Source organism: Gracilinanus agilis, chromosome 5 (assembly GCF_016433145.1).
Source record: "Gracilinanus agilis isolate LMUSP501 chromosome 5, AgileGrace, whole genome shotgun sequence".
In the NCBI taxonomy this organism is placed as follows: Eukaryota; Metazoa; Chordata; class Mammalia; order Didelphimorphia; family Didelphidae; genus Gracilinanus; species Gracilinanus agilis.
Genome location: NC_058134.1, coordinates 128,051,646 through 128,073,338, shown reverse-complemented (window position 1 = coordinate 128,073,338; position 21,693 = coordinate 128,051,646). Strand labels below are relative to the sequence as shown.

Below are 21,693 nucleotides of genomic sequence, written 5' to 3'. Positions count from 1 at the left end.
AAAAACAACTGCTTGAACGCATGGGTTGGGGTGGACATGATTGGGGATGTGGACTCGAAACTACCACACCAATGCAACTATCAACAATTTGGAAATAGGTCTTGATCAAGGACACATGACAAAACCAGTGGAAATGTGCATCAGCCATGGGTGGGGGGAGTGCGGGGGGTAAAGGGGAAAGTAGGAGCATGAATCATGTAACCATGTTAAAAATGAATATTAATAAATGTTTAAAAAATTCATCTTGGGAAACTTCAAAATGTCCTTAATTTTGACAGCTTGGTTTGTATTTTTAAGGGATAAACCCATCTTTAACAATCAGACTTCACAGGCAATGCTGGTAATATAAAAAAATTTCAATAAAAATTCAAAGTCACTAAATATTTTAGAATACTTTATTATAATAATATATGGAGTTAGTTATATCTCAGAAACATAATTACATCATTATACATTTATATTACATACATGTTTAAATTTTAGATTAAATCTTCTGCAACTACGGTATCAAAAATTCGATAGCAGATTTCTTGCTCCACTTCATTTCTGATGTTATAAGACTTGATGAAGCATTCCAACCAGGGATATTCTCCTAGAAAATAAAATCATTGAAACTAATAACAAAAAAAAACAAAATGCAGAGCCAAATATGGTAATAGCTGAACAACCAGTATATAATATCAACTGGCTAGAATAGTGTTCAATTGTATTTTAAAAGTTAAATTTTTTCAAAATAATTTATTCAAAACAATTGCTAAAAACACGTAATGGTTTTGTAGACATTGAGTTTTGTATTTTTTTTTTTTTTGGTTTTAAGAAAAGATATATCAATTAGATTAAAAACTTTGGATTAGGATGATAGTAGCCATTTCTCAAGGCTAAGTGCCAGAAATTAACTCTTTTTACATCTTCAACTAATATATCCTATCACTTTTATCATTATTTTTAGAATAAAAGTTTCTCATTGGTAGAGACTGTTTCACTTTTGTCCTGATATCTCCAACATCTCACATATAGCAGGCCACTTGTTGATTGATTCCTAAATTAACACTATTAGTGTAACTATTTTCATAGCTCCAAAAAAAGCCATCATCATTTTGAGTGCCAATGGATGATTCTGCCTTCTGGCCTTTGGCCAATCTAAATGAAACTCTCCATTCAGATAGATCTAGTAGTTGAGTTAGATCAATAGAGTGGTGCATGGAGGTATACCTAAACCAAGCACATGAGAAAAACTATCATAATTCCAATAAGTCATAATGAAATTTTCAGACTCGAGCATCCTGTGAAGATTTTTTCCAAGCTCTGGTTGCAAGTAAAGTTGGTCAAGTAGTTGTGGGTTACAATTTCATTAATGTGCTCTCATTGCCACATTTGACTTATTTTGCTTTGAGAGGCTATGATAGGGGACTGCATTTGTAGTTGGAAAGAACTGGGTTCATATACTGCTTCAGACACTCTGGGCAAGTCACATATCTCTAGGATTCATTTTCCTCAACTATAAAATGAGGAAATTGGACTTGATAACCTCTAAGGTATTTTGCAGCTCTAAATTATGAACCCCTAAAATAAAATTATATAATTTATAGGAAAGTCTTTAAATATTCTTAAATGGAGATTGAAAGATTCTTGGGAACTAAGACTGGCACATAATAGGTACTTAAGCAATACTTGTTAATTATTTGAAAACTGGCATATGTAACCCAAATCTATGTTGAAGAGAAACCAGGCTCCATTTCACCATGTAATACTCGTACTATTACATTTGTCTATCACCTTAAAGTTTGCAAAGCACTTTATATACATTATAAATTTCAAAATGCAACTTAGATAACTGCCTTGCATACTCTATGAAATATCTCCTCCATGACTGCAAATAATTTATAAACTAACTACTAACCTTTGATCCATAGCTAGATGCAGTTTAGTGTGTTGAAGATGTGTGATAATTGACAATGAGTTTGTATTCAATGCCAGTCCTGGATGATCATAAACTTAGAGCTGAAAGGAATCTTAAAGGACATCAAATTCAATTCCTTCACTTTACAGATGAGAAAACTGGGGCCCAGATAGGTTAAGTGATTTACTCAAGGTCACTCCGCTGGTAAATATCTGAAGTAGGATTTGAACCCAGGAATCCATTCTATGTACTCAAACTCTGATCCTTTAACAGGAAACTTAAAGATTTCAAAATTCTTTTATAAAAAGAATTTATGAAGAGTATTCTCCCACCTCCATGATAGATTCATTGCCTCAATAGAACATAAGCTCTTTGAAAGCAGTGTCTTTGTATATCTAAGATCTAACATAGTACTTGAAACACAAGAGTCAGTAATGAATGTTTGCTTTTTGAGTGATATAATTAAAATTTACAGTTGTACTTTTTCTTTTACTCTACCTGAAAAGAAAATCCTCAGGAGAGAAAATTAAAACAGAACTTAAGTCTTACTCAAGTGTTAGATCTCTAATTTTCTTTCACATCTGGAGAGCAAAGTCACTGAAGTAATGGATGAGTTCATATGCTGTCTCTGCATCCCTAGTGGTTAGGTGAGTGCCTTGCACACAACAGGTGCTTGAGAAAGGTATGTTTAGTTGAATTTGAGAGCCCTAGATATTAACCGTAGGGGCATTCTTTGAATCACTGAATTTAGAGTCCAAGTAAAAGTCTAAGATAGGTGTTTTGGGGAAAGAGACTATTAAAAATCCTCAAGTTACTGATTATAATAATAATATAGCTTTGTAAAATAAAAATGAAACTTTATAAAAGCAAGGAAGAATGAAATGAATTTAGATTTTGCACATTTTATCTCTATTCAATAAAGCTAAATAAGACACCACCATTCTGAAAATGTGATTGCCTACCAATTTTTTTTCCTGGAGGACAAAGCATATACATGATCATTTCCATATTTTTCTGAAGGTCATCACTGTTCAGAATCTCTGATGCAGGAATTTGAAAAAAATTTTCCTGAAAAAAGATAAGAAAGGTTTATACCAAAACATGAGGAAATATTCATTCTACATTCACCTTATGCAGTTAATGCACAGATATTTTAACATTTTTAAATTGCCTGGAGTACTTTAGGTTATATCATTTAAAAAAATGTATACATTTAAATTTAATGATAAGAAATATTTAAACTCTGGCTTCCTACTTCAAGGTAGGATTATTAGGTGCATAACAATCACAGGGCATTTGAATTTCTTTACAAATGCTTTCTGGGAATCAGAAGCATTTATCTCAACTGAAAAGTGTTAATATTTTCAAGTCTTATTTATATAAGAACCTTTGTATAAGAAAAATTATGCAGTTATTAGAATTGTGTTAAATTGTTATTGTTGTTGTATTAGAAAAGAGAGAAGCTCTTCCTTCCATTCTCCTCCAGAATTCTTTTCCTGCTACTCCTAAATGCTAGTTACGAATTCTTGTTCTCTAATTATTTTCTTCTTAACTTCATATTTCATAGCTTAGGGAGGATCCTCAAACTTTCTCTACCAGAGCAGATGAACTCCTATTCTGCAATTTATAGAATTAAAAAGTTGCTTGAGGCATTAAAAGTTTTAGTGACTTGTCAAAGATAACCAAGTCAATAAGTGACAAAGATGGTTCTTAAACTCTTCTCGAATGCAATCTTAATCCACTATACCAAAATGACTCTTCTTATTTTCCAATAAGCTAAGTTAAATATCAGCTACAGAGGATATGTAGTAGATTGTGACCATTCTGCAGGTAGGCATTTCATTTACAGTTGGTCTGAATGGTTTCTATTTAGGAATGCTTATATCCTTAGTAGTGATAAGTGATGGTCTTCCCCCACATCTTTTTTCTTTCTTCCTCTTTTTATGATATTTTCACTAATAACTGACATTCTCAAATTCTCATTAACCAATACTTTCAAGATTATTAATTTTAAATAAGAATGGGAAAACAGGATTTTCTAGATAATTTGAGCAAAACGGCAGACAAGAGTTTCTCCAATCCCTACAACCTTTCAAACCTCCACAAAATAGATATCATATGCCAAAAATAAAGCAAGTTTAGCAGTGTTTGTAACCTAAGACAGTGATGGTGAACCTATGGCATACATGCCAAAGATGGCACAGAGCATTTTCTGTGGGCAAGCATGCTGCCTACCCCCTGTCCTCCAAAGTTTGTTATTAGAAAAGCAGAGGGCCTCAGGTAGAGCTGTTCCCTTCCTATTCTCCACTGTGCCTGAGGACATTTTTTTCACTTCACCTACTTCTCTGCCCAGTAGCCCAATGGAAGTACTTCTTCCCTCTCTTGTCTGGGGTAGGAGGGGGCAGGGAGTGCCTGGCACTGAGTGCGTGGCAGGGTATGGTACGCAGTCTCTAAAAGGTTTGCCATCACTGGTCTAAGACATCAAGAATCGATAAGATTTTTTTTTTAAACCCAGAAACTTTCACTGACTCAGTCACTATGCATGTGGGTGGCTGTATAGCCCTCCACCAAGTCTTGACTCTCTAAAAGTCAGTTAGGTTGGAGATCTCAATGGTGAAGTGTGAATTGCCCAGTGTGGGAGGAGGCTAAGATGTTCTGAGATTCAGTCTCACAAAAAGCAAACATTTGAGGGAAAGGAGAGAGAAAGTGAGTGATAAGGAAAATAATGGGGGAAAATAAATGAAGAAAACAAATCCAATCTAAGTAAATATATTGCTAATTAACAATGACTTCATTAGGTCTGTTACTTACATGGTCCATTAGGTATACTTTCAGAGTTCCTGTTCCATCATCAAGAGTAAATGTCATAACAAAGACATATTGGAGAGGTACAATACCCAGTGCTAGTGAGGGGGAAAAATCAGTATCAGGGTGAGGCAAAGATTATTGTACAGCTCAATAAGAACATAATAAAAGACAATAGATAATGAGGGCTAATTTATATTGTTGATATAAAAATAGGTATATCTATCTCTACTTCCTTACTGCTATTTTAAAGTCAGCACTTGAAGTTAAGATTATCTTAGAATAATCCCTTTAAAATGGAATAAAATTGACACCCTATAAAGCAACTTGACTGGTTTTCAATATATAGTTACATGTTTTTACACTGAAGTCCTTCTCTAATGCTTTTTTCCTGGCTTAGAGATGATTTAGGTAACCTGGTCCTAACCCTAGGCTACCTAAGGTAGTAGAAACAGAATAAAAGCGCTTGAAAGTTTGACCAAATTAGAAAGACTTAAATGTCTTTGACTCTACAAATACAGTAATAATATTTGTTATTTATATGGTCATTATTATAGAGTTGGCCATCAGAATTATTATTTTTTTAACCCCAAAACTCAGAGAGATGGTTTACTAATGCGTAAGAGGTTTACAATCTGTATTGGTAAAGGAAGTAGCCACACTGATGAAAATTTTGAAGGACTTGAAGTATAAATATTACTATAGGTTATATTTGACATCAACTATCAACTAGAAGGTACTAAGATGGTTTTTGTTTATGAAATTCATCAAATATCCTAGTCCTTTGCTATATGCCATAAATAGCATAAAACTAAAATATTGCACAATCTGTGTTATTATGATTCTAGAAAACTTGTAAATTTCTTTATCATCAGGCAAATGCAATGGACCATCAATGATTTGTTTAAAAGTTTAAAAATGGCAAATGAGCAAAAAGAAGTCAAAAGCTAAGGTTTAGGCATTTAGTGGGGTTAAGAAAAAAATATGTAGAATTTGTACTACCAAGAGTACCATAAATTACTGTTACAATATTATGTAGCTCTTAGAAATAGGAGATTCATTCATCAGAAGATATTTATTGCTTGCAATGAATAGTTAAAGAATTAATGAACTTTGTATTTTGTGAACTGTAAAAAAGTCTAAAAAAATATCAAATTTCAAGTAAATGTAAAATGGAGAAGAAAATGATCATATTTAATAAATATTTATTTGCTTATTGCTCTGACAATGAGCAAGATACTTTACTAGGTTGGAGGAAGATCAATGTAAATTAGTAAAAAGTCGGTAACAAGGTTGCAAATGACACAAAGATTCATAGACCTCTCAAGGTCTGCAATGATTGTCTAAGGAAAAATTCAAAGTCATACATTTGACTTTCCAAAAAAATAAACTGACTAAAAATGTTTAAAAAAAATTGTTCTCAAGTGCTTTATGTAGTCCCACTACAATCTTGTTTAACTTGATGATTAACTTTTTTATTTATGAATTTATTTTGAATATTTTTGAATTTATGAATAAAGAGTTCAGTTCACTAAGTAAATGGAATCTATAGTCACTTTCCCAAAGATCACAAGCAATGAAGTCTTAATTAATGAGGTGTTATTAGGATTATTGTACTTTAAAAATTACAATTATAGGTTAAGAAAATGATGCCTAACCTTGGGCAATGCAAGTAGGTGTCCATGATGCTTCTTTAACAAGAGAATTCAGATTCTGCACTGTCTTCAGTTTAGAACATTGCTTGCACCTGATATGGAAAATAAAATTTTAATTAGTAAGTATTCAAAATTTCAATATTAAGCACTCATTATGAGCAATGTGTAATGATTGGCAATGAGGGAAATACAAAGATTATTTACATAATCTACTCTCATGGAATTTGTCATGTTTTACTTTGATCATTTGTAATGGGGATATGACAAATTTAAACTATCCTGAGCTCTAGTCCTGTTTCACCAAATGCCTATAAGAACATGTAATCTAGCTGAATTTAGTATTGGCAACTGAAATTCCACACAAAAAAGACTGAACTCATTGTTTTTCTTCTTAAATCCATCCCTTCTCCAGTCTGCTCTATTTATGCTAAAATTCTTTCCAAGACTCGTTAGTAGTTATTTAGATTATGCTGTAAGATTAGCTATGAAGGTATATCCGTTTACACAATATCCTTTGACCCAAAGCCTACACTGGTAGGCTTACAACCAAAAAAGATAAAAGAAGAAAAGGACCCATGTTAATTATAGTTTTATGGCATAAAAGAACTGAAAACTCGGGTTATTCCTGCCAATTAGAGAATTAGAGATTGAATGAACAATGTGATCTATTGTTTCTTGGGCATGTGTATCACGGAAGCCTAATATAGTTTCAACTGCCTCTATTACTCTATCGAGGAAGCTGCTGGGATGTTCTTCTCCCTGTCTCATTTTTTTGAACTTTTGCCATGAATTTGGCCTCTTGGCATGTATATGCATCGCTTCTAACAAGTCAGTCCTGCATTGCATTAGGTATCTAACATTAGCATGATGCATAAAATCTAAGTCCTGGTGGACCAATGGCCACGTCGTTAAATTGGGGTTTGATCGAGTTTCAGCTAGAAATTTTTCCTTTTCTGAGGGAGAGTAAAATTCCCCTAAAAGAAATTCCACGTCATTGAAGCTCGGATTGAACAGTGTAAAGACTCTTTTTAATTCTTTATTGCTCTTGAAAGGATGCTGGAAGAACTTAGGAAACGTCTTTTCAGCACTTCCATGTCACTTGGGGTGAAAGTTTTGTATGTCTTTACATGTACCACCCCTTCCCCAGGTTGTATAATTGTTCTATCTACAATTGACAAAATTTTAACTGTGGATTCTGCAGATGGTTTAGATAAAGGTTGGTTGTCATTAGCCATAGGTGTTTTGTTTGTGGTGGTGTTATTGCCTAAATATTTGGACTCCACAATCTCTAGCTGGAGAATTGTGTGTTTGTCCAGTTTCGTTCCTTCTCTTATCTGCTTTAGCACTTGAAAGAGCAGTCTGATGTTGTCTACAAGTTTCCCAGAGTCAGTATCTTTTTTAGGTGTTGTATTTGAGCCAAACCATTGCCACAAGTGAATGAAAACATTTTTTGAGACCACAAGGAATTGCCAGATTGTCAAGATTATAGCTATGGCTGTTGGGATGAAGCAAATGTACTCAGCTAGGATCAGAGCACATGATTTATAGTAGTCATAGATGTTCAGGAGTTGTTGAATAAAGTTAGGGACTTTTATAAACCAAAATCTATGACACCTTGCATTAGAGACCAGGTAATCATTGACATGCTAGAGAAGACAAATGTTATTCTAGCTATCTTCATTTTGATTTGATCAGTAGATTATAGGTTGTTCACTAACTTTGCTCACCAAATAATGTTATAAAGAAAGGTAGATATGTTGTGCGAAGGAAGTAAAGGGATAGGATGTGGAGGAATAAAGGGGATAGATATTTATAAGGCAAGGGATGAATGGGAAATATAAGGGATGCTCAAACAGGCTAATCATTCTGGCTAGAGACAGAGGATAGGTACTGGGAGGAAATAGGGTGGGTCCTTCAGCCAGGGGCTATCTCTGTGATATAAGAAGAATTGAATCAGCCAGAAGTAGTATGGGTTTTGGCTCACAGGTTTTTGTTGTTAATTTCTAAGTTCCCTTGAGGGAGGAGACAAAAGGCAAACTAAAATCTACAGGAAGTCTCCGCTGGCTACTTCCTGCCCAAAATGGATACCCAGGTTTGCCCTCAAGAAATAAAAGTAAAGTTATTCCTTCTCTCTTCAGCTTTTGTCCTAATACCAAGTATAATGATTCACCAGAGGCTTTTGTGTAGATATCAAAGGGGATTTATTGATGTCAGGGAATAAGCAGAGGGAAAAAGGGTTTTAGGGTTTTGTAACTGCTACTAGGGAGAAAGCTGGTGCTGGGGGAAGTGACACAGGAGAGGGTCAGACTGAGAGAGACCTGCTCTCTCAGTCAGGGAAGGTTTCACTGCCTTGAGGTAAAAGTATTTTATCAGATCACTAGATAAGGAGATGGCTTGATTTTTAGTTTGTCCTTCCTGCCTACAGAAGCTAAAACCATAATGTCTAATCACCAAACCACCCTTCCTCCCAGGGCCCAATGGGGAAATTCAGGGAAAATAGCAGGATGTAATGGAGAGGTCAGGGAGAGGTCTAGCAAGAACAGACCAGGTCCCAAAATGACCCAAAGGCAAAAGGCCTTTCAATTGGAACTCCAGGGCTATTTATAGCCTAGCTCTAATGGTTTTCCCCTGAGCCCAGCCCCCAAGCTGGTTCAACATTCTAAACCTTTCTAACTGACAAACTATTACAGTTGGTTTGCAAAAGCAAGGGCTTTTGCTGCCACCCCGCATTAATATATATATATTAAAGGCAAAAAGGAGCCCTTACTCTCAAGGAGCTCACAATTTAATATGAGAAACAACAAGCAAAACAAATATACACGAATAAGCAATATGCAGGACAAGAAACATCCAAAAGCAGGAAGGCACTAAAATTAATAGGAATATAGGATTTTAGCTAGCAACTAAAGGAAGCCAATAAGCAGAGATAAGGAAGGTGAGCATTCCAGGAATAGGAGGTTGCTAAAGAAAATGCCTGGAGTGGAAAGACAAAATAATCTTATTCATGGAACAAAGATCAATGTCACTGGACTGAAGAATACATGCTACAGAATAAAGTGTAAAAAACCTGGAAAGATAGGAGGGAACATGTCATGAAGCATTCTAATTATCAAACAGAGGGGTTTTGTATTTGATCCTAGAGGTGACAGAGAGCCACTGCAGTGGCACACTGAGTGTGTGTAGGGGTGGTACATGGTTGGATCTGTACTTTAGGACAATCACTTTGGTAATTTTTGTACTATATTAAATGATGAAGGGGACAGTTTTCTTTGAAAACAGGGAAGACATGAATTGATGCAAAGTGCAATGAACAGAACTAAGAGAATAATTTATACAATTGGAAGAATGTGATCCAAATGAACAACTTTGAAAAGACCTAAGAACTCTGATTAATGCAATGACTAACCATGATTCTAGAGAACCAGTGATGAAGAATGCTACTCATCTTCTAAAAAGAGAGGAAACAGACTAAAATGTAGATTAAGACATTTCTAGACAAGACTAATGTGGAAAAATGTTTTACTTTGATCAAATCTATTTGTTACAAGTGTTCCCTCACCTCTGGGGGAGTGGAAGAAAAAAATGTTTAACTGAAAAAAATTAACTTAAAAATTTTTTTAAGTTGTATATACCCAGTTGAACTAAGCAATGCAAATTTAGAAAGGTGGCTTAAGGAAGAAAGCTCCCATTTTTTTAAAGGTTAGGAAGGGAGCAGGCATATCTCAAAATTATCTCACTCAAAATGTGTATTATAGGAATTAGGAATTACAGCTATAAAGTAAAATTTGATTTTTTAAACAGATTTATATATGTTGGTGTAAAACCAGAGAAAAAATTAGAGATTTCCAACCCATCAAATATATTGAAATATAAAGCTTTCTAGATATCACAGAATAATAAACTTTTGTAAAAAAGAAAAATCTAATCAGTTATCTAAGTCAAAAGTATGGTGAGATGACACAGAATCATAATGCTAAGTTTTCACAACAGGCAAGTCTTAATTATCTTTAGGCCAGAGGTTCAAAAAGATATTTCCAGATCTAGTGGTATTTTCTAAGCAGAAATTAAACTAGAAACTTTGTTTCTTGAGTTTGTAAACAAAGTGCTTTTTAATAAAATTAAAGCATCATAACAGTACTTTGGTGCTTATTATAAATGTTCTGCATTATATTATGTGATCTTTGCAATCTTCATGTACCTGTACATAAACTAAACATGACTTGATATAGTGGTACATGCCTGTAATCCCTGCCTGCTACTGATGAAGGCTAAAGCTGATGGATCTCTTAAGTTCAGAGATTCTGAGCTTCAATTGGGCCAGTCACTTGAGCTAAATCTGGTGCCAATGTGGTGATCTCCAGGAATGGAGGACCATCAGGCTACTTAGGGAGGCATGAAATAGTTTAGGTAAGTAAAGAAAGAAAGGTAAGGTTGAATGAGGTTGGAACTGGTCCCATGAGTGGCTGCTGTACTTCCAGGCTGGGCAAAAGAAGGAAATGCAGTACAACATAGATAAGATACATACATACATACTTTAAAAAGGATATAAATATAATCTAATCTATGGGGAACCAGTAGGTGTTTTGGGCAACTGCCACTCACAGATCAAACTCACAAAGAAGGATAGTGATAGGGTTAGAGTAAATCTGATAACCCTAAACTGAAGGAATGGCAGTTGGGATTACTGGTCTCTGTCACAAAACAGGGAATAAAACAAAGGTTAACTATTAATACTCTATGGGTTCTTTGAGGTAAGAGGAAACAAACAGGAAGAAAAACAAAACAGTTTCATGTATGAAAAGGGTAAGAAGAGTGGGAGAGGTATTTCTATAACTAGGAACAGCTAACTGGCAAGAATGGAGTTCTAAGAGGAAGTTAAATGTCGGTTTCTCTGCCAACCTAACTTCAATCAGGCTGACAGCCTTGACTGAAGGTAGAGGGAGAGCTGGGTATTGGGATTATCACAACTGGTCCAGGATGCTCCTTTGAAGAGTTCAGGATAACAAGAACAAACTCCTTGCACAGCCAATAATCCAATAGATAACAGGTAGGGAAGAATGCCTGCAAACTGTCCACCAGAAACAGACACTTCCCACTACCAAGGCTTGACTTGAGAGATGTTGTCTTCTTGCTTCTCCAGTCTCAAAGATCCCAAACTCAAGGAGTCACTGCTGGCTGGACACCTGCTCCATTCACTCTTCACTCTCCCCCTGGCTGCATTCCAATACAGAATGTTCAAAGCTGACAGCCAAACTCCCATCCCTAGGCACTTCTTACTCATCTTAAATTTCTATCCTATTCCCTAAATTACTCATTGCAATACCTAGATAGATATATATACATAGATTTAAAGATACTTTCTTTAAAAAAAAAATAACCTATTTCATGTGATAATAGAAATAATAATATTATTGTGATAATAGTAATAATAATCATTAAATTGAAAATATTTATATCATTTCTAAATGCACATTTTAGAGTTTGTACTCATACCCATAGTGCCATGTTTTCCCTTGTATAAGGAATGGTACTGCCAGATCTAGGACAATGAGGTCTTCCTGGCTGGATTTCACAGGAATAACACCTTTAAACTTTTTTGAGAGCTGATAAATTTCACTCAGTATACCTCCTATTAAAAAAGAAAAATGATTTCTTAGAATAGTATAATAAAATTATTTTGTTTATTACACAAGGCTTTCCCCCATTTCTTTTCATGGTTTTTAAATCAACCCTTGGAATTAACTGTAAGACAGGAAAAAATACTGTAATATATTAAGTAATATCTGAATTAAGGCTAAAGGACAAAAATGGTAATCAAAGAAGAAATAAGTAATATATTCAGAATAATTTATTTTAACAACTATGTAAAATGTGTACATGAGCTGTATCATTATCACAAACAATTCTAAAATTAAGAGCATAATTTTTTATACTATGATAGTAAACAATAGTAATCATTTTGCTTAAATGATAAAATTGCATGCTCTTACTGTAAACAAAAAAATGAAATTACATTTTTCTATCTGCTAATCATTGAGGTCTAGAGTTAGAAGTGGAATAACAAATTTTTTTAAATCCCCAAGAATATTAGAAACTAATTTTAATAGATTATATTTCTTTTGCTTTTGTTCCTGTTATGTTATATAATGTTGGCTTTGTATTGAGGAAACAACTTCCCTGTTTTCTTTTTAAGAGTTAAAGCTTCCCTTAGTTCCTAACACTGGACATACTTGTCCTAGCTCTAATTACTTTCAGGCTAAGAATGGCTTTAAAAGTAGTCATACTTTGTGACATTTTAGCCAACAATATAATGGGGCAAGTAGGCAAGAGACTGAGGGTTTGCTTGTGGTTTTTTTCTAATAAAGGAACTTTTTTAGAATATTTCTTTTAATCAAGGTCTGACAATTAAATGAAGTATTCTTAAGTAACTTCAAAAATAGCTATTTCATAGGCAGTTAGGTGGAACTTTCTAGCTGTGACTCTGGGCAAGTCACTTAACCAACTCCCTACCTTACCACTCTTTAGCCATAAACCAATGCTTAGTATCAGTTTTAAGACAAAAAGTATCCTATTTCAAAATTATTTGTATATCTTATATTATAAACTTATATTTTATCTACTACCAGCCTGAACTACCCTTCCTGATAGTAACAATTGACTCTTAAACACTAACTCTTTATTTTGAACAAAATCATGAGTGGCACACACAGCAGTTTCCTAGTGTTATGGCTATTTTCCCAGGGTTCCACAGAATCCTGCTGATATTGCCAATTACAAACCTAGTAGTAAATATTGAACAAACATGGGTCTTTCTAGTACTTGAGGAAAAATTTTTCTCAACTGAAAGGCAAAAACTACTGGCTAGCAAAAAAAATTAATTAAAATGAGTTTTTGTGACTGTGGTGTTTGATTTTTAAATTATGGATTTGGATAATCAGGTTTAAAAAGAATTAACCTACAAGAACCACTATCAAGACAATTTAAAGATATTTAAAATCTGAAAATCTTTAGATATTTTAACTATCATAGCTCTATAAAGCAGGGAATCTGACTTTATCTTCAGATCTGAATCTAACCTTCTCACTATACAGTAAGAAATCACAGTGCAGGAATCTCCTATTTTTGATATTTTTATCTTAGAGAAAAATATGATTTCTAGTTCAGACAACTTATTCAAGAGATGGAATAAGGTATGCCATTGAAAAATATATGATCACAACAAGGTACAGCATGGTCATGTAGCAAGAATAAAGGAAAACAGATGAACTACTTAATGATTCCTCAGTATCTTCAAAGTGTAAAAATATTTTGAACTGCAACATTTTGGATGGATTCTCTATGGAAGATATATGGAAAAACATTGAAATGAAATATGACATAGCCAAGATAACTTCTTTTTCATTACAACATTGTCTATAGTAAATCATCTCCTGTCCTCTAATGTGATTTTTTCAAGTAATGCTACTAGGGATATTTACATTCCAAAAATGCTTCTGGAGCTTCTAAGCTTCTGGGATTAGGAAGAAAAGACTACAGTTCATTATAATAAAGATGAAAGGCATCTTAGCATAGTAGATAGAGTTGACCTCGGAGTAAGGAAGATAATGGTTTTATGTTTTACTTCAGAAACACACTAGCTGTTATGACCCTGAGCATTTGGCCAATTAGTAACCTAGTGTCCAAATTAAAGGCCTGCAAAATTCCCAAGAATGGCTAAAGCAGATTAAAATATAATTGGCAAATGCTTAACAAAATAAAATAAAAATGTAACGGCATAAATAAACTAATTTGTGATTTTTCTAAGTTAATATGTAGCTGCAGAGATACTACCATGCTAAATAATTCACAAATACATTAAGTTACAAATGAATTGCTGATCTGCACTGACGGAAGTAGTTTCCACTCTAGAAGTTCCTTATATGGATATGATTACAATTTGGGATTTTAGTTTCTCCATGTATAAAACAGAAATTATAATAATAAATAAAATAGAAATAAACCTTGCTCACATGATTGTAAGAATTAAATAAGATGATATACGTGAAACTCTTTGCAAATTTTAAAGTGCCATGTAAATACTGTTATTAGTGCTATTATTTGGTGACCAAAATTTTGGTTTGCATATTAAAGATGTTTCCTTTAATTATATGGGAGTTAATAAGGGAAAAAAATCCTTTAAATAATAACAACAAAAAAAGTTTTAAAATGTTCAATTGACTTGTATTGGAAAAAAAAAACCTGAAAAAATCGACTTGGTATTCACTCTTGTTAAACTTAATTCTTCCAAAGCCATTCCTTGCCCATTCTGAAACCTAGACAGATTACTCCAATTTGTAAAACAACAGTGACCTCTAGAGGCCAAGTTAATAGCTGCTAGTTGTAAACCAAGCCATCTTATACAAGCTCTCAGTTTTTACATTACATCTAATGATTTTTCTTAGACAAAACCAAGTAAACCATTAGGTATTACTTCAAAAGTAGGCCTAAATTTAGATTTAAATATAAATACCTTTGGTATTTGGCTAAAAAATACTTTGAGATACCATTAAGTTTTATGTGAAACTAATTTATAGAAAATTTATGAGAGGAAAATACAAGAGGAAATCTGGTGGTCAAGAGTCTTTAAAAAAGCAATTAAAAATTGCATACCTTCTATCAAAATCAAAGTATCTTCTGCGGCTTGAAGAATTCCATCATTTTTTACAAAATGAATAACTATTTTTCGTTCTTGCTGGTTTTGGGTAGTCCACACTTCTGAATTATATAATGATGTATTTTGTAGTTTAGGGTCTGGATGTTCTGTTGCAAACTCTTCCAAAACTAACTCAGTGTCATTTTCATGTGGGACTTCTTGTCTAAAATCATTTAAAAATATATAATATAAGCAAATGATTTATAAAACAGTTTGGAAAATTAAAACAGTGAAAATTAACAAACTATTATCAGTTGAACACAGCTATACTCACAAAGTTTTTTATCATGAAGAAAATTGTATTTGAACATTAAGTAATTCTTGTACACTATAAAACATTTGGCAATGTTAAAAAATGAATGGTAGTTGATAAGTATGTTCAAAACATAATTTTACATACTTCAGAAATTCTGAATTTAAAACAGCAAAAATCTAAAATAATCTTTAGAAACGTTAAAAAAATCTTAGAAAAAACTTATTTCCTAAAAACAGGTATTAGCTGTTATTCAGCACTTTTAGATGCAGTATGGCTGTTATCACAAAATTCAAACAATGACGTTAGCTGAAATTCCAAAAAGTTTGGAAATCAATGAAAGAGAGGAGATATTGGTATTTTTTTTTGTATCATGGACTTCTGTGGCATTACAGTTACATCTATGGAATTCTGAGAAATCACATTTTTAGATGCATTAAAAACACAGATGATTACAAAGGAATCACTATGACAAAATGAATTATGAAAATATTTTTTAAAAATCAAGTTCATGGACAGCAGGTTAAGAGGCCCCAATTAGTACAAGTCAAAGCTTTGTAAATTTCCTTCATCAGTGGCTTGTCACACTAAAACATAAGTAATTTTAGTTAATTTAATAAGAAATGGGAAAAATGCTCAGAAAATCAGGCTATCAACTCCAAAAGGTTTGCAAGGCACTGTATAGATACTATATGTGATATTTATATTCCTCCAAACATAACTACTGTAATAAATGGGTAATATGACAATTAGAAAGCATGTATTCACCATGAACTCTAGTGTAAATATTATAATGAAACGCATACTTAATACATATAAACTCCAAAAATCTCTGAAATCCTGATTTGTGATTTGCTACCTATCATAATTCTTATAAAACAGGACCATCTTAAGTCCTAACTCTTGTGAGGAAGATTATTTAGTATTAGTTACATATAGTTTATATGGACCTAGCAGGAAGGGCTGGAGCATTCCAAGATGGAATGAAGGAGCAGGAAGTAGGGATTGTCCTCTGAGAGAGACTCCATTAGTGGCTGGCACAAACTGTTGCTAGCCCTGGGAGATCTCAGAGTTAAGGAAACACTGCATCCTGATTCCCTGGGATCCTGAGTGGTGGTGGCTTTCAGCAAGTGGACAAGACCTGCAGAGCTGCACCAAGTGGAGGAGGGGTTTGGGATCTGGTGGACAGCATCTCAAGCACACTATCACTACTTGGGATTGTGGGTTCGAGCCCCATCTGGGGTGCCAAACTGTAAAAAGATGGGGCACCAGGGATGTTAAAATATAACCTAAATGGTTGTGGGTACACACACTGGGTTGAAGGAGAGACAGGACCAGCCAGGATAGGGAGACCAAGAATCAAGAATGGCAGTTGGCTCCAACTGTCACCCTGCTCACCCTAGGCCAGGGTCTTTGGAACCAACAGGCAAGGTAAAGGTTTTTATCAGTTTAATTATGATTAACTAAACAAAGATGGGATAGGGGATTCTGCACTTAAAAACCTAAAGGGCAAATCACAGGGGCAAGGGGAGGACTTGTCTACTCTAATTCTAATTGATCTAGGCCAGGCAGGGCTCAAAGGAGCAGTTCTGGAGTCACTGGGAAGGTTGCTTCAAACCTGGTTGTAGCCAGGTTTGACCAGCACAGTTAAAGGGCCTGAGGGTGGCTTTGGGGCTTACAGTTATCCAAGGATGACAAAGGATGCCAAGAGTTAAGGTGGTCCAAGGTACTCAAGTAGAGAGAGTGAGCTTGAGATGCTGTCCACCAGATCCCAAACCCCTCCTCCACTTGGTGCAGCTCTGCAGGTCTTGTCCACTTGCTGAAAGCCACCACCACTCAGGATCCCAGGGAATCTGGATGCAGGGTGTCCTTAACTCTGAGATCTCCCAGAGCTAGCAACAGTTTGTGCCAACCACTAATGGAGTCTCTCTCAGAGCACAAGCCCTACTTCCTGCTCCTTCATTCCATCTTGGAATTTAATTTTTTTTTTAATAAAACAGGATAGTAAAGATTTTGGAAAGACTTCCAAGAAGTTAAAAATTAGCTAGAAATTCTAATTAACCAACCAGAATATTCCATTTCTTAAAACATGGGAAAGGGAGATAAGGAAAGATTAGGTGCCAACTATGGGTCAGACAGTATAAAACACCTCTGGGAGCTAGATACTATCATCCCCATTTTAATGTTGAAGAAACTGAGGGGAAAAGAGGTTAAGTGACTTGTCCAGGGTCACACAGCTATTGAGTCTATGAATTTAGATTTGAACCCAGGTCTTCCTCATTCTAGGCCCAGTGACCTACCCACTAAGTCAATTAGCTCCTCTAGTTAATTATTTCTAATGCTGAGAATATTCCTTTTATCCCTCAAAAGAAAAGGGCAAATGAATGAATCCCTTTGAGAATTTAGAAAAATAGGGATGCTGAATTGTTAAACAATGATTCTTCACATGTTTTTACAGTTTTACCAGAATGAATCAACAGAAATTAGACAATAGTGAATATTCTTATTGAAATTAATCAGAAAGGTATAAAGTAGATTACAGCCTCAAAGTACAACACAATAACCTTAAAACTATTTACTTAATCATTCTAAGACTTTAGACAATAATATACTGCAAAATACAGAAATAATATGAATTAAATTATCTATTTGAGCAGTTTCTTTTCAATTAGGTAAAACACTTACAGTGAATGGCACTGAGGACAATGTAGTTTAACAGACTGATAGAGTTTCTGAGGTTCATAGTTCCTCAATTTTGCTCTAATGCGATACTGCTGAGGGGCTTCACGTTTCAAAATGGTACTCAGTGGAGTTGTCTCCAAGTACTGGTGATCTGTAAGTACTATAAAGAAATGTTTTTGGATGAATACAGTATTCCATACAACATTCCATGGATTCCTCCAAACTAAATACATGTGATGAAGTATAATTAATTTAGATGACTTTAATTCAGAATTTTAACAATCTGGGAAAAGTGCTGGCAGAAATGAATCTTACATTATCTACAAAGAAAGGATTTTCTAGGAGTTCTATGTAATAAGATTGCTATGGGAATGCTTACTATTTTCAAGATAGCCTGTTTTTGATGTACTTTAGGACATCTTTTTAGACATAACTGATACACCAATTAAAATTTCTCCTCTAAGAATAATTCAAAGCTACTTTAATAAAAACATTAAAGCAGATAATTTAAGATATCTATACTAGGAAGCATTCTGCTAGTACAGTTCCAATTACCATATGTACTTGAAATTAATACAAGGTAGTTCTTCTAAAGTAGATTATCATTCAAACACCTCTAATTAAGACAGATTATATAGCTCATTAGTCCTATTGGTAAAGTTTTACTATACTACTATTAAAACTTAGAAGTCTCCTAAACTGGCTTTCTCATTGTTTTCCTATATGACTTCAAGTCTCCTCCTCATTACTAAGACAAGCAATTTGAATGTTTAAGATTGCTTCAAAACCCAAATCCTTTTGTTCATGTTCTACCATTACAGTTATTCTATACTATTGCTTCAAGAACCATACTGGGAGGAAAATAAGGGAGGCTTAATTGGAAAGTGGTTGGTAAAAACATTTTGGCTTATCTAGGAAAGGAAGCTTGAATAATACTGGGCAATTCTTGAAATTAGGCAAGGATAGCTCTAGTCTGCCAAGTTATCTAGAAGCAACTTTTTCTATCTACCCTAAGCAAAGTGTCCAACAGTGTTTGACTGTAGTACAAAGTTCTATGGGCCTCTAAGACCTTTTCTCTTTCTTATCTCTCTTTGGGCCCTTTTCCTTAGCACTCAGCTTTATTCTAACAAAGACTGACTCCATTTAGGAAGATTTAAAAGCTAATAGTTTTAGAGAGATGATTTTTTAAAATAACCATTAGAAAAGATGATCAGCTTAATGGTAAGAGCTTATTACAGCCTTGGGGAATGGTCATAATATAGTTTTATACAGATCAAGTCAACAGCAAAAAACTTAGAACATTTTAAGAATGTTTCCTCTTGAACCACTATAAGTCAAGAGAGTACCAAAACATAAAGCATGATCATTATTTAAGTTATTCAAGTTATATAATTAGATGATCACAATTTTTATTAAAGTTAATATGTAGTATGTGTTAACTTATTAAATTCTGAATTATGGCATCCTTCAACTCTTCTCAGGGCAGTGCTCAGTATTAAAGGCATAGTAGGCACCTTTTCAATATAGTATTAAAAACTGTGTTAAATTTCAAAATAAATATCTTTAGAAGTTCAATTTACCTGATAGAGAATAATATAACAAGATGAAAGGAAAAGAATTAAATATGGCCATGTTCTACCCTCATAGAAAATCTAACATCATTCTTTAAGTTGAATAGATTAGCCAGTAAATGCTTTAAAGAAACATTTAGGTATTTTCTTTATTACAAAAATAATATTAGGGGATGGCTATGTCATCATACCTGTGGCAGACAGCTGTTGACATCTTTCTAGATCACATGGTGATACAAAATCTTGGGCTACATGAAAAAAAAAAATATTACCAAAACGTTTGTGTGGTGTTTTTTTAAATACATATCTGAAGGAAGGAAAGGCAGGTGTAGATAAAGTCAAAATCTCATTAATGGTATGACTTAAAAATATTTTAAAATAGTGTGTTCATTTTATCAAGGTAGCAAGTACAACAAAAGAAACTATGAATTTCAAAATTATTCCTAAAAGAAAAACTTCACTTTTGAGAAGAGGAAAAAAAAAACATTAATATTCTGATGGTATTTCTGATTTCAACTTACAAACTTTCTGCCCCTTAAAAATATTTTATTAATGTTCTTTTCTTACATAGCTGTCACTTCCCAATGAATCTTTCCTTCTGCTCCTCAAAATAATATCTCTTTCCTCTAGAACAAAAAAGTAAAATATATCACAATAAAAGGCCCTTCTATGCCTTTAAAAAAATTAAAGATGGAGTGAATCTCTCAATCTCAATTATACTAAAAAAGCAAGGGCTACTATAGGGAAAGAGTCTACTCATGATCTGCATAAAAGCCTTGAACTTCTTTCTTTCTGACTTGGGCTGGTTCATCCCTCCTTGAGGCAACCCCTGTTCCCAGGGAGGGGCTTAACCATACTGATATAGAACTTAATGTGGATATTCAATCTATGAAGCCCACTGCAGATTAGTCTTCCACATAGCTGGGGTAACAGGAATTCACAACTATGCTCAGAGCTTATAAACTCATATACTTAAAAATATTGAATGAATTCTTCCTTATAGAGCATTTATGTTGCTTTAGTATAATCCTCTGATGTATGTGGGGAGATAATTAGGGGTGGGCTGGAACAAGATCATACTGACTAGGAGCTGATTGTTAAATTTTCAGTAAGAACATTTAAACTTTGGAGATGAGCTAATGCTAAAAAAACAAGACATGATTAATTGTTTTGTTGACTGTCAACCTTAAGAAGTAACGGAGAAAATGTTGATACAAGCTGAACATAAAAATCTGTTGTGTGTACATCTTTTCCAAGAGAGCTGGTCTGTTAAACATTTACCAGTGTGCCCCTGGAGACACTCCTGGCTAGATTGGTCGAATTTTTAACCCTCTTCCCTAAAAAGTGGCAATTTTTATTTTGAGTGTATTTCTATGTAATTAGTATAAATTTTACTTTTTCCATTGGTTTATTTAAGCAAAATACTATTTTATGATACACTGTAAACTTCCTGAGGGCAAGATCTTTTTCATTTTTATCTATATACCCAGCAACTGGCACAGGGCCTGACATATAGTAAGCAGATTTTAAAATGGTTTGTGATTGATTATGCTATTTATAATCCCATTAGTAAATTCATTTTTTGGAATTTGGAAAAGGTGAAATTTTAGTTCAGAAAATTTTCCTTCTGAATTTCCTATTTTTGCTCCTGGATCTAAAACATGGTATGTGACTAAACAAGTTTCCAAATCTCTCTAAGCTTCACTTTAACTCATCTATAATATAAAATGACATGGGTGGATTAGATGAATTCTAAAATTTCTTCCTGGTCTATTCTAGAATTATATTAAAAAGTAGATAGAAAAAAAGGTATTATTCATTTCAAAAATGATTGTAAGCTACCCTGTCTTTTTATTCTTATGTAGATGCTAACCTAAATGAAACGGAAGAGCAGGGTAAAAGACCATCAATATGGTCATGGAAAATCTAAGCAGCTAGAAACCAAGAAAAACGACGTTCACCAATGGCCCCACACAGATGTCATGGGAAGAAGTATTCTTGAAGGCCAGAGGCATCAGCTATTAATATAGTTTCCTTCCTCTCTTTTTATCTGTCGTCCTCTGCCAGGAAGACTTTGGCTTCCGATTATGATACCTATATGTAACCCATTTCTAAGGGGCTTGGGTTCTGAGCCA

The 21,693-nt window shown here is 34.0% G+C and overlaps 1 protein-coding gene across 1 annotated transcript in view; it reads right to left on the bottom strand.

Moving 5' to 3' along the window:
- Positions 1-418: 418 nt before the first annotated feature.
- POT1 (protection of telomeres 1) overlaps positions 419-21,693 on the bottom strand; it is a 106,352-nt gene continuing 85,077 nt past the window's right edge. Inside the window, exons 13-20 of the mRNA XM_044678164.1 lie at positions 19,750-19,806; positions 17,991-18,147; positions 15,010-15,215; positions 11,854-11,989; positions 6,364-6,452; positions 4,712-4,803; positions 2,863-2,968; positions 419-592 (exon numbers count right to left, since the gene is read on the bottom strand). Coding sequence (XP_044534099.1) covers positions 480-592; positions 2,863-2,968; positions 4,712-4,803; positions 6,364-6,452; positions 11,854-11,989; positions 15,010-15,215; positions 17,991-18,147; positions 19,750-19,806 — 956 coding nt within the window. The 3' untranslated portion in view covers positions 419-479. The remainder of the gene's footprint in view (positions 593-2,862; positions 2,969-4,711; positions 4,804-6,363; positions 6,453-11,853; positions 11,990-15,009; positions 15,216-17,990; positions 18,148-19,749; positions 19,807-21,693) is intronic.